Below are 15,757 nucleotides of genomic sequence, written 5' to 3'. Positions count from 1 at the left end.
TGGAATAGTAACCCCGTCCATGTTGAAGTAGGGGCACCTTGACTATCACCTGCTGGGAATACAGCTTGTGAATTGCCTCTAGCACAGCCTCCCTGCCTGAGGGAGTTGTCGGCAATGCAGATTTTAGGAACCGGTGGGGTGGAGACGCCTCGAATTCCAGTTTGTACCCTTGAGATACTATTTGCAGGATCCAGGGATCCACCTGTGAGCGAGCCCACTGATCGCTGAAATTTTTGAGGCGGCCCCCCACCATACCTGGCTCCGCCTGTGGAGCCCCACCGTCATGCGGCGGACTTGGAAGAAGCGGGGGAGGACTTTTGCTCCTGGGAACCTGCTGTTTGTTGCAGCCTTTTTCCCCTACCTCTGCCTCTGAACAGAAAGGACCCGCCTTTTCCACGCCTGTTTTTCTGAGTCCGAAAGGACTGTACCTGATAAAACGGCGCCTTTTTAGGCTGTGAGGGAACATGGGGTAAAAATGCTGACTTCCCAGCAGTTGCTGTGGAAACTAGGTCCGAGAGACCATCCCCGAATAACTCCTCACCCTTATAAGGCAAAACTTCCATGTGCCTTTTTGAATCTGCATCCCCTGTCCACTGGCGAGTCCATAAGCCTCTCCTAGCAGAAATGGACAGTGCACTTATTTTAGATGCCAGCCGGCAGATCTCCCTCTGTGCATCTCTCATGTATAAGACTGAGTCTTTTATATGCTCTATGGTTAGCAGAATAGTGTCCCTGTCTAGGGTGTCAATATTTTCTGACAGGGAATCTGACCACGCAGCAGCAGCACTGCACATCCATGCTGACGCAATAGCAGGTCTAAGTATAATGCCTGAGTGTGTATATACAGACTTCAGGATAGCCTCTTGCTTTCTATCAGCAGGTTCCTTGAGGGCGGCCGTATCCGGAGACGGTAGTGCCACCTTTTTAGACAAACGTGTGAGCGCTTTATCCACCCTAGGTGGTGTCTCCCAACGTGACCTATCCTCTGGCGGGAAAGGGAACGCCATTAGTAACTTCTTAGAGATTACCAATCTTTTATCAGGGAAAGCCCACGCTTCTTCACACACTTCATTTAATTCTTCTGATGGGGGAAAGACTACGGGTAGTTTTTTCTCCCCAAACATAATACCCTTTTTAGTGGTACCTGGGTTTATATCAGAAATTTGTAACACCTCTTTCATTGCTTCAATCATGCAACGAATGGCCTTAGTGGACATTAGACTAGACTCATCGTCGTCGACACTGGTGTCAGTATCCGTGTCGACATCCGCGTCTGCCATCTGAGGTAGCGGGCGTTTTAGAGCCCCCGAAGGCCTTTGAGAAACCTGGACAGGCACGAGCTGAGAAGCCGGCTGTCCCTCATTTGGCATGTCGTCAAATTTTTTGTGTAAGGAGTCGACGCGTGCACGCAATTCCTTCCATAAGTCCATCCACTCAGGTGTCTGCCCCGCAGGGGGTGACATCCCTTTTATATGCAACTGCTCCGCCTCCACATCATTATCCTCATCAAACATGTCGACACAGCCGTACCGACACACCGCACACACACAGGGAATGCTCTAACAGAGGACAGGACCCACAAAAGCCCTTTGGGGAGACAGAGTGAGAGTATGCCAGCACACACCAGAGCGCTATATAATGCAGGGACTAACTGAATTATGTCCCCTATAGCTGCTGTTATATATACTGCGCCTAAATTTAGTGCTCCCCCTCTCTTTTTTACCCTTTTCTGTAGTGTAGACTGCAGGGGAGAGCCAGGGAGCTTCCTTCCAGCGGAGCTGTGAGGAAGAAATGGCGCCAGTGTGCTGAAGGAGATAGCTCCGCCCCTTTTTCGCGGACTATTCTCCCGCTTTTTTCTGGATTCTGGCAGGGGTAATTATCACATATATAGCCTCTGGGGCTATATATTGTGGTATTTTTGCCAGCCAAGGTCTTTTTATTGCTGCTCAGGGCGCCCCCCCTAGCGCCCTGAACCCTCAGTGACCGGAGTGTGAAGTGTGTATGAGGAGCAATGGCGCACAGCTGCAGTGCTGTGCGCTACCTTGGAGAAGACAGAAGTCTTCTGCCGCCGATTTTCCGGACCTCTTCTTACTTCTGGCTCTGTAAGGGGGACGGCGGCGCGGCTCCGGGACCGAACACCAAGGCCAGTTCCATGCGGTCGGTCCCTCTGGAGCTAATGGTGTCCAGTAGCCTAAGAAGCCCAAGCTAGCTGCAAGCAGGTAGGTTCGCTTCTTCTCCCCTTAGTCCCTCGCTGCAGTGAGCCTGTTGCCAGCAGGTCTCACTGTAAAATAAAAAACCTAAATATACTTTCTTTCTAGAAGCTCAGGAGAGCCCCTAGTGTGCATCCAACCTCGGCCGGGCACAAAATCTAACTGAGGCTTGGAGGAGGGTCATAGTGGGAGGAGCCAGTGCACACCAGGTGACCTAAAGCTTTCTTTAGTTGTGCCCAGTCTCCTGCGGAGCCGCTATTCCCCATGGTCCTTACGGAGTTCCCAGCATCCACTAGGACGTCAGAGAAATGATTAGAATAATACAAAGAAGATATTTCTAACATATTCTTTGTATTTTTCATATACTTTATTACTTTATACAGTCAAAACTCGGGGGCAGACGTTAGTATGACAGGAAAGGCTCTGCCTCACCCCACCGCACGTCACTGATACACACACATGTATATATATATACACACAGTATATTTTCTACACAGGAGCTGAGATGCTCCCTTTATTGTGGCATGATTTTTTCACTGATATTTATACATGACATTAAATTCTATCTATTTCTAAGTACAGAATCAGAAGATTTTATAGAAAACCGTTTACAAAGAAGAAATGGTTTATAGAAAGCTGCATATTCTCACTGCTCCATTGTGTCGCCACCTCCTCCTCTTCTTTTAGTGTTCTTTGCTTTTCTACTAACAGGCTCTATTACAGCATAAAATTACAAACAACATTACATATTACTTTGTTATATTTCATTATGGAACACTTACAGAATGAATAATTCAGCTCAAGACGCCAAGGATTTCACTCTACAGTACATGGATATGATTATGCAAAGCACAAAAAGGGCTCATCATGTTTGTTAACTATTCGCATATGGGGAGATTTATCAAAGCTTGGAGACAGATAAATACCGACCAGTTGGCACCTATCATTTTTCAAGCACAGCCTATAACATGACAGGAGCTGATTGGTTGGTACTTTATACCACTCCACGTTATCACTCCAAGGCTTAGTACATCTGCCACATAATCAGTATCTACCACGTGCTTGCCTACCAAAGACAGTTCATAACATTTACCAAACTACCCTCTTCTCAGTCAAGATACAAGTGCACACAGTAATATGTAATACAACACAATCCCAGTTTATATCCAGAGACCTGTTCTGGCATTTGTGGGTTACACTGGACATAAACTATACAGGGCATGTTTCCTTTTGCAGTAGTTTCCAGACTGGCCCACTAATTTTTTTTTTCTATTTGATCCCCAACCTACTACTTGGCCCAAGACTGCCAGAAGTTAATGTTTACCAAACCATGCTGTATTCTACAGTCTCATGTGGCTATTCTAACTATTTCCAGTCTAGGTCTAAAGCAGCGGGTGGAGGAGGGGCTGGTGCGGTGGTGCCACGGGTGGAGGTCCAGAGCCACTGCGGGTGCAGGAGTGCCGCGGGTGGGGGAGGGGCGGTGGAGGGGGTTCTGCGGTGGGGCCCGAGGTACTGTGAGTGGGGGAGGGGCGGGTAATGCTTCTCCTCCTGGAAGCAACTAATCTGCTGTCCTCCCTTTGGTAGTGTCTCTCCCGGAGACTCGCACAGCAGCCAAGCAGCCAGTCACTATTGTTAGTGCCGGTATCCCAACGTGCCGCATTACAAGGAATAAGATGCACTCAATAAATGACAGCTCCCAGCAGGCCTTAGGGCCGGAATGCTTCGGTGCTAAGGGCTGCTGGGAGGTGTAGTATTATTATTGTAGTTTATTTAGTGCGTCTACTTCCTGTAATGCAGCGCGTTGGGACACCGGCACTAACGGTAGTGACTGGCTGGCAGAACTGACTGACTCGCTGAATCAATGTAAAAGGTGAGAGTGCTGTGCAGTGTCAGTGACACTGCACACCCACTGCACTGCACAGCACTGTCACCTTTTACATTGATTCAGCGTCCAGACATTACCCTCAGTGATATCACCCACTCTATCCGTTACATTAGCCATCTCGGGGCTTCCAGGCCGGCATCCCAGGTGAGGTGTTGCGGAGTCAGAGCCTCTGGGGATCTGGGTTCAGCTGTGGTGGGGAGGCACTTCTGTGACATCACGTGCAGAGGAGGCTCCGGGGCTCAGAGGCTATGCGGCGCAGGGAGGGCTATGAAAGCCTTCTGCTACGCCGCTTTCATACACATCTATGCCGGTGGCTGCAGCAGCTTTTGTTCCACCTGCGCCATGGCTAGGGAGTGGGGATTGTTGATGTCAGAGGGGGCAGGCGGACTGGCAGCAGGACATAGGATGCTGCAGTAAAAGGATGTTTCTCATGCGTCCTAGAGGATGCTGGGGATGCTTCAAGAACCATGGGGTATAGACGGGATCCGCAGGAGACATGGGCACACTATAAGACTTTGAATAGGTATGAACTGGCTCCTACCTCTATGCCCCTCCTCCAGACTCCAGTTAGATTCTGTGCCCAGGTAGACTGGATGCACACTGAGGAGCTCTCCTGAGTTTCTCAGAAAAATACTTTTATTGGGTTTGTTATTTTCAGGGAGACCTGCTGGCAACAGGCTCCCTGCATCGTGGGACTGAGGGGAGAGAAGCAGACCTACTTCTTCAAAGTTCTGCTTCTTAGGCTACTGGACACCATTAGCTCCAGAGGGTTCGATCACTTGGTACGCCTAGCTGCTTGTTCCCGGAGCCGCGCCGTCACCCCCCTCACAGCCAGAAGACAGAAGCCGGGTGAGTATAAGAAGATCAGAAGACTTCAGTGACGGCAGAAGACGGCGTTTGAGGTACCGCGCAGCAGCCTCGCTGCACGCCATGCTCCCACACAGATCACGGCACTGCAGGGTGCGGGGCGCAGGGGAAGCGCCCTGGGCAGCATGGGGGACCTCCAAACACCACTGGCATAGGACATAACAGTGCCCAGGCACTAGTTAAGGGACCCCCGCCAGTATAAAGATTTTTTGAGCAGGACTGAAGCGCGCCATGTAGTGGGCGGGGCTTAGCCCGCACAGCTCTGACCAGCGCCATTTTTCTCTTCACAGAAGGCTGCAGAGACGCTGGCCCTGACCTCCACACTGCTGTGCAAGCAACAGGGTGCAAAACGGGGGGGGGGGGGGGGGGGGGCACTAGTGATTCGGTGATTTATTATATATGTAAAAAGCGCTAGCAGGTCTGGGCAGTCTTGTGCTGGCTTCAGTACCGGGATAGGTGCTGGGTGTGAGCTGGCAGAACTCTCTCTGTGTCTCTCTGGCAGGCTTTATTGTGGGTCTGTCTCCTATAGCCCCAGTGTGGTTGTGGCTGTCGGTACGTGTGTGTGTCGACATGTCTGAGGCTGAATGCTCCTCCCAGGAGGAAGCTGGAGTGGGGACAGACAACTCTGTGAGAGTGGCAGTGTCGGCACCGCCGACAGATGATTGGGTGAATATGTTGAGTGTTTTAAACGCAAATGTGACTAAGTTGGCTAAGAGATTTGATAAATCTGAGTCTAAGAACTACACATGGAGGAAATCCATAGAAGATGCTTTGTCACAGGCCCAGACCCCTTCGGGGTCACAGAAACGTGCATTTACCCAGATAACTGATACAGATACCGACAATGACTCTGATTCCAGTGTCGACTATAGTGATGCCAGATTACATCCGAAACTGGCTAAGAGTATTCAGTACATGATTATGGCGAAAAAAGAAGTATTACAATTTACTGAGGACCCTACTGTCCTGATACTAGGGTCTGTATGTATAAAGGATAGAAACCTGAGGTAACGTTTCCTCCCTCTCATGAGCTGAACGCACTTTTTGAAAAAGCTTGGGAAAATACTGACAAAAGGATTCATGTTCCCAAAGAATTCCAGTGGCGTATCCGTTCCCTGCTGGGGATCGGGAAAGGTGGGAGTCAATCCCCACGGTAGACAAAGCTTTATCGCGTCTTTCCAAAAAGGTGGCGCTCCCATCCCCTGACACGGCAGCCCTAAAAGATCGTAAGCCGAAAAATACACTAAAATCCATTTATGTCACTACGGGGGCGCTACTCAGGCCTGCCGTTGCTGCGGCAGGGGTGAGTAGCGCTATTGAAAGGTGGGCAGATAACTTATCATCTGAGGTAGATACCCTAGACAGGGATAGTGTGCTTTTGACTCTGGGTCACATCAGGGACGCTGCAGCATATTTAAAAGAAGCTGTGAGGGATATTGGCCTTTTGGGATCAAGGGCCAATGCCAAGGCAGTCTCAGCGAGAAGAGCGTTGTGGATTCATCAATGGAATGCTGACGCTGACTCTAAGAAGGCGATGGAGTCTCTACCGTTTAACGGTAGGGTCTTGTTTGGCGACGGCCTCACTGACCTGGTGTCTATGGCTACCGCGGGTAAGTCGTCATTTTTACCTTATGTTCTGGCACAACAGAAGTAAACGCCCCACTATCAGATGCAGTCCTTTCGGCCCAATAAATTCAAAAAAGGACGAGGGTCCTCCTTCCTTGCTGCGAGAGGAAGAGGAAGGGGAAAAAGGTCACAGGCTGTGGCAAGTTCCCAAGAGCAGAAGTCCTCTCCGGCTTCTACCAAATCCACCGCATGACGCTGGGGCTCCTCTGCGGGAGTCCGCACCGGTGGGGGCACGTCTCCGACTCTTCAGTCAGGTCTGGGTGCACTCGGACCTGGATCCTTGGATATTGGAAATAATAACCCAAGGGTACAAGTTAGAGTTTCAAGACGTGCCCCCTCACCGATTTTTCAAATCGGCCTTGCCAGCTTCTCTTCCAGAAAGGGAGATAGTAAGCGCTGCGATACTAAAGTTGTGTGAAAATCAAGTGATTGTCACGGTACCCCCGTCTCAACAGGGGGAAGGCTTTTATTCGAGCCTGTTTGTGGTCCCGAAGCCGGATGGCTCAGTCAGACCGATTCTAAACCTAAAATCCCTCAATTTCTTTCTCAAAAAATTCAAGTTCAAGATGGAATCTCTACGAGCAGTGATCTCCAGTCTGGAGGAGGGAGATTTCCAGTCTGGAGGAGGGAGATTTTATGGTGTCGGTCGACATAAAAGATGCCTGCTTACATGTCCCCATATATCCTCCACATCAGGCTTACCTGAGGTTTGCTGTGCAGGATTGTCATTACCAATTTCAGACGTTGCCGTTTGGGCTGTCCACGGCTCCGAGGATTTTCACCAAAGTAATGGCGGAAATGATGGTTCTCCTGCGCAAGCAGGGAATCACAATTATCCCATACTTGGACTATCTCCTCATAAAGGCGAGGTCCAAGGAACAATTGTTGAAGAATGTTGCCCTTTCACTGATGATTCTGCAACAACACAGTTGGATCCTAAATTTGCCAAAATCACAGTTGGATCCAACGACACGGCTGTCGTTCCTGGGTATGATTCTGGATACAGAACTGCAGAGAGTTTTTCTTCCAGTGGAAAAAGCTCTGGAAATACAGAACATGGTAAAACAGATTCTGAAACCAGCAAGGGTGTCTGTTCTTCACTGCACTCGGTTGCTGGGGAAGATGGTGGCGTCCTACGAGGCCATTCCGTATGGCAGGTTCCATGCCAGGGTGTTTCAATGGAACCTGTTGGACCAGTGGTCCGGGTCTCTTCTGGACATGCACCGGAAAATAATTCTATCTCCCAGGACCAGGATTTCCCTTCTGTGGTGGCTGCACAGTTCTCACCTTCTGGAGGGACGCAGGTTCGGGATTCAGGATTGGATCCTGGTGACCACAGATGCAAGCCTCCGAGGCTGGGGAGCAGTCACACAGGGGAGAAACTTTCAGGGAAAGTGGTCAAGCCAGGAAGCTTGTCTACACATAAACATTCTGGAATTAAGAGCCATCTACAACAGCATACTGCAAGCAGAACATCTTCTTCGAGGTCTGCCGATCTTGATTCAGTCAGTCAACGTGACAGCAGTGGCGTACATAAACTGCCAGGGCGGAACAAAGAGCAGACCGGCAATGGCCGAGGCCACGAAGATTCTTCGCTGGGCGGAAAAACATGCCAGCGCTCTGTCAGCGGTCTTCATTCCAGGAGTGGACAACTGGGAAGCAGACTTCCTCAGCAGACACGATGTCCATCCAGGAGAGTGGGGTCTTCATCAAGAGGTCTTTCCAGAAGTGACAAGTCGTTGGGGAGTTCCTCAAGTGGACATGATGGCGTCCCGCCTCAACAAGAAACTTCAGAGATATTGTTCCAGGTCAAGAGACCCTCAAGCGATAGCGGTGGACACACTAGTGACACCGTGGGAGTTTCGGTCGGTCTGTGTGTTCCCTCCACTTCCACTTCCACTCATTCCAAAGGTGATAAAAATTATAAGAAGAACAAGGGTTCAGGCGATCCTCATTGTTCCGGATTGGCCAAAAAGGGCCTGGTATCCAGATCTTCAGGAGTTGCTCGTAGAAGATCCCTGGCCTCTTCCTCTTCGGGAAAACCTGTTACAACAGGGGCCGTGCGTGTATCAGGACTTGCCGCGGCTGCGTTTGATGGCGTGGAGGTTGAGTGCCAAATCCTAGCCCGAAAGGGTATTCCCAGTGAAGTCATTCCTACACTTCTTCAGGCTAGGAAAGAAGTAATGGCAAAACATTACCACCGTATTTGGAGAAAATATGTGTCTTGGTGTGAATCCAAGAAGGCTCCTACGGAAGAATTTCACCTGGGGCGTTTGCTCCATTTCCTACAAGCAGGTGTGGATGCGGGCCTAAAGTTAGGCTCTATTAAAGTACAGATTTCGGCCTTGTCGATCTTTTTTTAAAAAGAATTCGCCTCCCTTCCAGAAGTTCAGACCTTCGTAAAAGGCGTGCTGCACATCCAACCTCCCTTTGTGCCCCCAGTGGCACCATTGGACCTTAATGTGGTGTTGCAATTCTTGCAATCACATTGGTTTGAACCTTTGCGTAAGGTTGAGTTAAAATTCCTTACTTGGATAGTGGTCATGTTGTTGGCCTTAGCGTCTGCAAGGCGAGTGTCTGAGTTGGCGGCTTTGTCTCACAAAAGCCCCTATTTGGTTTTCCATGCTGATAGAGCGGAGTTGAGAACTCGTCAACAATTTCTGCCAAAAGTGGTTTCGTCATTTCATGTTAACCAGCCAATTGTGGTGCCAGTGGCCACTGACACCTTGGCGGAGTCAAAGTCTTTAGATGTGGTCAGAGCTTTGAGGATCTATGTTGCCAGAACGGCGCAGATTAGGAAAACAGAGGCTCTGTTTGTCCTGTGGGCTCCCAACAAGATTGGAGCTCCTGCTTCTAAGCAGACTATTGCGCTCTGGATTTGTAATACGATTCAGCAGGCTCATTCTACGGCAGGATTGCCGTTGCCGAAATCAGTAAAAGCCCATTCTACAAGAAAGGTGGGTTCATCCTGGGCGGCTACCCGAGGGGTTTCGGCGTTACAACTTTACCGAGCTGCTACTTGGTCTGGTTCAAACACCTTTGCGAAGTTTTACAAGTTTGATACCCTGGCTGAGGAGGACCTCTTGTTTGGTCAATCGGTGCTGCAGAGTCATCCGCACTCTCCCGCCCATTCTAGAGCTTTGGTATAATCCCCATGGTTCTTGAAGCATCCCCAGCATCCTCTAGGACGTATGAGAAAATAGGATTTTAATACCTACCGGTAAATCTTAGACCGTAGAGGATGCTGGGCGCCCGTCCAAGTGCGGGCTGTGTCTGCAGTTTGGTTATAGTTACGCTCATGTTGCGATGAGTTCAGTCAATCTGTGACTGTTGTTGGTCATGCTGTTGCATGCGTTGGTATGTATCTCACCTTAGTTTAGAATAATTAAATAAATCCTTTTCCTCAAAATGTCTGTCTCCCTGGGCACAGTTCCTATAACTGGAGTCTGGAGGAGGGGCATAGAGGGAGGAGCCAGTTCACACCCATTCAAAGTCTTATAGTGTGCCCATGTCTCCTGCGGATCCCGTCTATACCCCATGGTTCTTGAAGCATCCCCAGCATCCTCTACGGACTGAGAGAAAGGGATTTACCGGTAGGTATTAAAATCCTATCCCCCCCCCCATATCTACAGCGCAAAGACTTGCTGCAGGTACCTTTTGGCAAGTACCGATTTTTGGCTCTCCAAACTTCCATTGAAAGTATAGGAAAAGGGGCATGGCCACGCCACTGTACCCTTGGCAACTCCTCCTTTTCAAATTTGTAGCGATTTTTTATGTGTTAATTGTTGGAGGGTATGTTGCTGCAGCTGCAGTGGGCCTATTTTGGGGTGTGGACCTGGAGCTACAGCTCCATGAGACCCATTTTTAATCCTGCTCTGGGAATACACAGCAGCCAAAGGGCAGAGCCTCCCATTGTATATTACCTGTGTGGGAGGACATTTCTCGCCCAATCAGCTGTGGACTGGGTGTGATAGACCTGCTGCTAACCCAATGAGAGCTCCTAGCCATGCCCAGCATTTTACACACAGTCACAGATCTGGGCTATTAATTAGGAGATGAGTTAGGACCAACAATAGAGCGTAGCACGTTAAGATATACTTCCTCAATACATATGCTAAAGCAGTGGATCCCAAATGTTTTTGAATCACGGCGCCCTAGAGTATCAAAAGTTTTTGTCACAACATCCCTAGGCCAAAAGTTTCATATTGAGAAATTTAGAAAACAATTGAAATTACGTAAATTGTGTTTATACGTCACCCTTAGGTTCAATAGATTCCATTCTGTTTGTTCAAATGTTTTATGATTGGCAGCAACAAGCACTAGTTTTGCCTATTAGATTGACAATAAATAACTTGAATTGGTCCTGAACCACCAATCCAATGCACCCCTGCAAGTGCCCCGAGGCACCCCAGGGTGCCACGGCACACAGTTTGGGAACCACTGTGCTAAAGGCTGGCAGTGCACAACAGAGTCAGTGTATCCTATTTCTAGACAGAAAGAAAGTGTTTGTGATACACTCTTAAGAAAAAAATGTTAATTAAAATTTGTATTAATTTCAATTAAATATCTATATCACTGTGACTCTTATGTGTATATTAAAATAATGTTACCATTTCTGTATACCCCTATAGTATTCTTACGGTAGAGATGGTAGGAGAAAAGCACCTATGGAGTCTGCACTCTTCAGGCTAGGGGCGACCTAGTAATCACAGTAATTATTATTACACCTTATACAGTGTCACAAATAGAGGACCTGATGCAGGAAGCAAGGTTTGTGGGGGCCCATACCAATAAAATTCAGTCCTCTTTCATGCTCCCCATGTTGCCAGCCAGCCATATGTAAAAGTAGCTACCTGGCAGTATAGAGTTCAGTAGTGTGTTGTGTTGTGCTCAGCACATTATGTTTAGGAAGGGGCTAGTACTTGGCTACAAGCAGGGGATAAGGGACTGAGGTCCCGGGACACAGCCAAACTTCCCCTGCAGGGTGTTGTCAATTCCTTTAGATGTGTGTGTGGGGCCTGGTGGCATTAAAGTGGAGGGCTTTCCCTTACTGTCACTTTCTGATGTCAGCACTGTTTCACCTATGGGATGCCTTTTCTTCTGGCACCTGGAACATATATCGGACATTGGTGCAATGGCTGCAAGCTGTGGCACTGCCATGAGGAAGGGGGTGACCGCTCTGCCAGTAATCCATCAGTTTTTGTATGTCTTTTTAAGTGTAGGCTGGATGAAGATTATATAAGAATGTGTGTACGTATTATTGAAACATTTTGCATATATAATTATGTATTTGTGTTACAGATATAATCTCGCTGCACAAGAACTTGTTCTCCGTACAAGAGGGGTTCGGAAAGAGAGTGGCTGGAGGCTAGTTAATGGAAAGATGGCCTCTCTGGATGACATATCCGTGTTTGTTATTCCATTAATTGGGTATGGGAGCTGAGGACAACAAAATGGAAGATATATGTATATTATTGGCACAAGGATGGTACATTACCTCAGTGCTATCATTTGGAGGCACAGCAAGCGCTAAGCACTTTAACAGAAAACACTTTCCTCAAAGACTCCGTATTTGAAGCATATATTTTTTATTTAAATGCACATTACAGGTTTGCAAAAGCTTAAAGCCAGTCTGTAATAAAATCAGGTTATGTGACACACTAAGGTCATTCCAAGTTATTTCAAATTAATCTACAAATTAGACAGTATGAATCGTTTCCCTTTTAGGAACATTTCCTAAACGGTCAAAAATATTGCATTGTGAATAGCTTACATAATGCAGTTCATGCTGTACATATATGAAAGTACAGTGTAAATACAGGAAAGGGAAACGTCAAGCAAAGTGATGCCCTTTTGGTAGAACTAGACATAAAAATAAAAAAATGCGATATACAGAATAAAGGGTCTAATTCAGATCTGATCGCTCCTCTGCAAATTTGCAGAGGGATGCAATCAGATAGTCGCCGACTATAGAGAGTGAAAACCCCGCCCCATGCAAGTGTGCGAATTAATGCATTTTTCAAACAGTACACCATGTGAAAACTGAAACAGTGCGCCATGCGAAAACTTCACCAGACAGCGGACAGCTGCAAATCTGTTCACAACTCACCATCAAATTATTTTTCCAGTATGTGCATAGCCCAGTACTCACTCCTACAGTGCTATAGAATAAGGCTGTTTGGGGCTGGTGCTGACATCACACACCCTCCCAGAAAACGCTTGGGAACGCGTTTTTTTCCTGACACTCCCAGAAAATGGCCAGTTAGCACCCACAAACGTCCGCTTCCTGTCAGTCACCATGCGTACGCCTAGCGATCGAAATTTTCGCACCATTCTGTCACTGTTTGAGCTCGCGCCTGCACACTGTGGTGCATACGCATGCGCAGTCATTCGATAACTGTCCGCTGTGCGATTTCGCATAACAGTGGTCAGGTCTTAATTAGGCCCAAAATCAGATACTGATAAACCCAACATGCAGCAGAGAAGTTATATTGTAGATTTCTAAACACACGGGATAAAAATAGGTACTGTGGATTCGCACTGTGTATTGTCCATATACAGCGAATCAAGTAATGCTGAATGTAAAACATTGGATATACAGTGCACCCGGGCCCAGAAAATGCCATACAAAACTGGGCCTAATACAGTAATGGTGCCTGATGTGCATACAAATGTGTTTGTATTTTATTTTATATATTAACAATTTACTTTTAAATAAAATGGTTTATGGATTCATTATTATTATTATTTCTTTATGTATTTATTTTTTAAGACATGATGCAGTGGGTGTTAGAAGCAATGAGACCCCCATCAATGTATGAAAAGGATGACACAGAAAGTGGCCTGTATAGCAAATGTTAATCTAGGCTTCCATGTTTGTCCATGATGCTGCATAAGATTGTGTACTGATCAGTAAGGCAGCATACTGTACACAAGAAGTGTTCAGTTGTCATAGAAAAAATTAAACAATTAACTAAGACGCTACAATATGGCCAAAAGCATGTAGACAACCCTTCTAATTAGTGTGTATTTATTTCATCATCAGTCATCCATGCAATTCCCTAAGGTCAAACAACAGTAGAAAGCGTTACTGATGAACTCATGATTTTCAACATGGCACTGTCATAGGATGCCACGGTTCCTACAAGTCAGTTCTTAAATGCCTGCCCTGCTAGAGCTGCTAATCGTGAAGTAGAAACCGCAACAGCTAAGTCGCAAAGTTGGGGACACACAAGCTTACAAAACAGGACCGCTAAGTGCTGAAGTGCGTATTGCAACAATTTGTCATTGGATGCAACACACTACCGAGTTGTAAACTGCTTCTTATAGCAAAGTGAGAACAAACGCAGCTTATTGGGAGGAGGTTCATGAATTGGTTTGCACATGGCAGCTGCATACAAGCCTCAGATCACCATGCACAATGATAGAAATCAGCTGGAGTGCTATAAAGCAAGCAAGCGCTATTAAACCGTGGAGTAGTGGAAATGCATTCTCTGAAGTGACAAATCATATGGTCACGCAGTCTGACAGGAAATTAATACCAGGTTTGGGGGGTGTCAGGACAACACTCTGATGTCAGAATGTGTACTGCCGTTTGGTGGAGGAGGAATAATGGTCTGGGGCTGTATTCTATGTTTTGATCAGTGAAGGGAAATCTAAACGACACAGTAGCTAAAATGATTTTCTAGATATTTGTTTGCTTCCAACTTTGTGCCAAAAGTTTAGAGAAGGCTCTTTCCTGTTTCAGCATGACAATGCACCTGCGCACAATATGAAGTCAAGCTAAAAATGGCTTCCAGAATTTGGTGTAGAGGAACCTGACTGGTCTGCATAGAGCACTGCCTCTAAAGTACCATTTATGTGAATGGAAATAACTTTATATTGGGTCTTATAGGATCCTCAGTGGAAGAAGTTACAGCCTTTATCGATGCGCTGCTGCATACCCAACATTAGGAATACAGATAACATGTGAAATGAGCAATTTAATAATAGGTCTAATAGGATCCTTAATATATGCATTGCTTTCACAATCTCTATCAATGCCTGGGGAACCAGTACTCCAGATTACATGTTTCTATGTGAAATAAATCCAATAAGATCCTAATTATATGCAATTCACTTACAAATTCTGTCAGTGCCCGGGGAACTGATACGGGGCATTACTCACTTGGGTCCAATATGATCCTAAATAGGTTACAGGACCATTGTCACTCGGATTATTAAACTAGAGAAGCTACAGTGCTTTCGTAAAGTATTCACAGCGCTTCACTTATTCCACATTTTGTTATGTTACAGCCTTATTCCAAACTGGAATAAATAGATTTTTTGCCTGAAAATTCTATACACAATACCCCATAATGACAAAGTGAATAAAGTTTTTTGAGATTTTTGCAAATTTATTAAAAATAAAAAACTAATAAATCACATGTAGATAAGTATTCACAGCCTTTGCTCAATATTTTGTTGATGCACCTTTGGCAGCAATTACAGCCTCAAGTCTTTTTGAATAGGATGCCACAAGCTTGGTACACCTATCTTCTGCCAGTTTCACCCATTCCTCTTTGCAGCACCTCTCAAGCTCCATCAGGTTGGATGGGAAGCGTCGGTGCACAGCCATTTTCAGATCTCTCCAGAGATGTTCAATCGGATTCAAGTCTGGGCTCTGGCTGGGCCACTCAAGGACATTCACAGAGTTGTCCTGAAGCCACTCCTTTGATATCTTGGCTGTGTGCTTAGGGTCATTGTCCTCCTGAAAGATGAACCGTCGCCCCAGTCTGAGGTCAAGAGCGCTCCGGAGCAGGTTTTCATCCAGGATGCCTCTGTACATCGCTGCCTGCATCTTTCCCTCTATCCTGACTAGTCTCCCAGTTCCTGCCGCTGAAAAACATCCCCACAGCATGATACTGCCACCACCATGCTTCTCTGTAGGGATGGTATTGGCCTGGTGATGAGCAGTGCTTGGTTTCCTCCACACATGACACCTGGCATTCACGCCAAAGAGTTCAATCTTTGTCTCATCAGACCAGAGAAGGACTCTCATGCTCAGTTTAGACGACCAGCTAGCTCTAGGAAGAGTCCTGGTAGTTCCAAACTTCTTCCATTTACGGATGATGGAGGCCACTGTGCTCATTGGGACCTTCAAATCAGCAGATATTTTTCTGTACCCTTC

General features: G+C 47.0%; 1 protein-coding gene across 2 annotated transcripts in view; it reads left to right on the top strand.

Annotated features, from left to right (window-relative positions):
* The window catches only part of PPM1J (protein phosphatase, Mg2+/Mn2+ dependent 1J), a 244,421-nt gene extending 231,098 nt beyond the window's left edge, over positions 1–13,323 (top strand). For both annotated transcript variants that reach the window (XM_063955390.1, XM_063955391.1), the window contains one exon: positions 11,890–13,323. In XM_063955390.1, the coding sequence (XP_063811460.1) occupies positions 11,890–12,031 (142 nt within the window). In that variant the 3' untranslated portion in view covers positions 12,032–13,323. The remainder of the gene's footprint in view (positions 1–11,889) is intronic.
* Positions 13,324–15,757: the final 2,434 nt, after the last annotated feature.

Source organism: Pseudophryne corroboree, chromosome 2, assembly GCF_028390025.1.
Source record: "Pseudophryne corroboree isolate aPseCor3 chromosome 2, aPseCor3.hap2, whole genome shotgun sequence".
Classification (NCBI taxonomy): Eukaryota; Metazoa; Chordata; class Amphibia; order Anura; family Myobatrachidae; genus Pseudophryne; species Pseudophryne corroboree.
The sequence above is the reverse complement of the archived record's forward strand: the minus strand, read 5'-3'. Positions and strand labels throughout refer to the sequence as shown.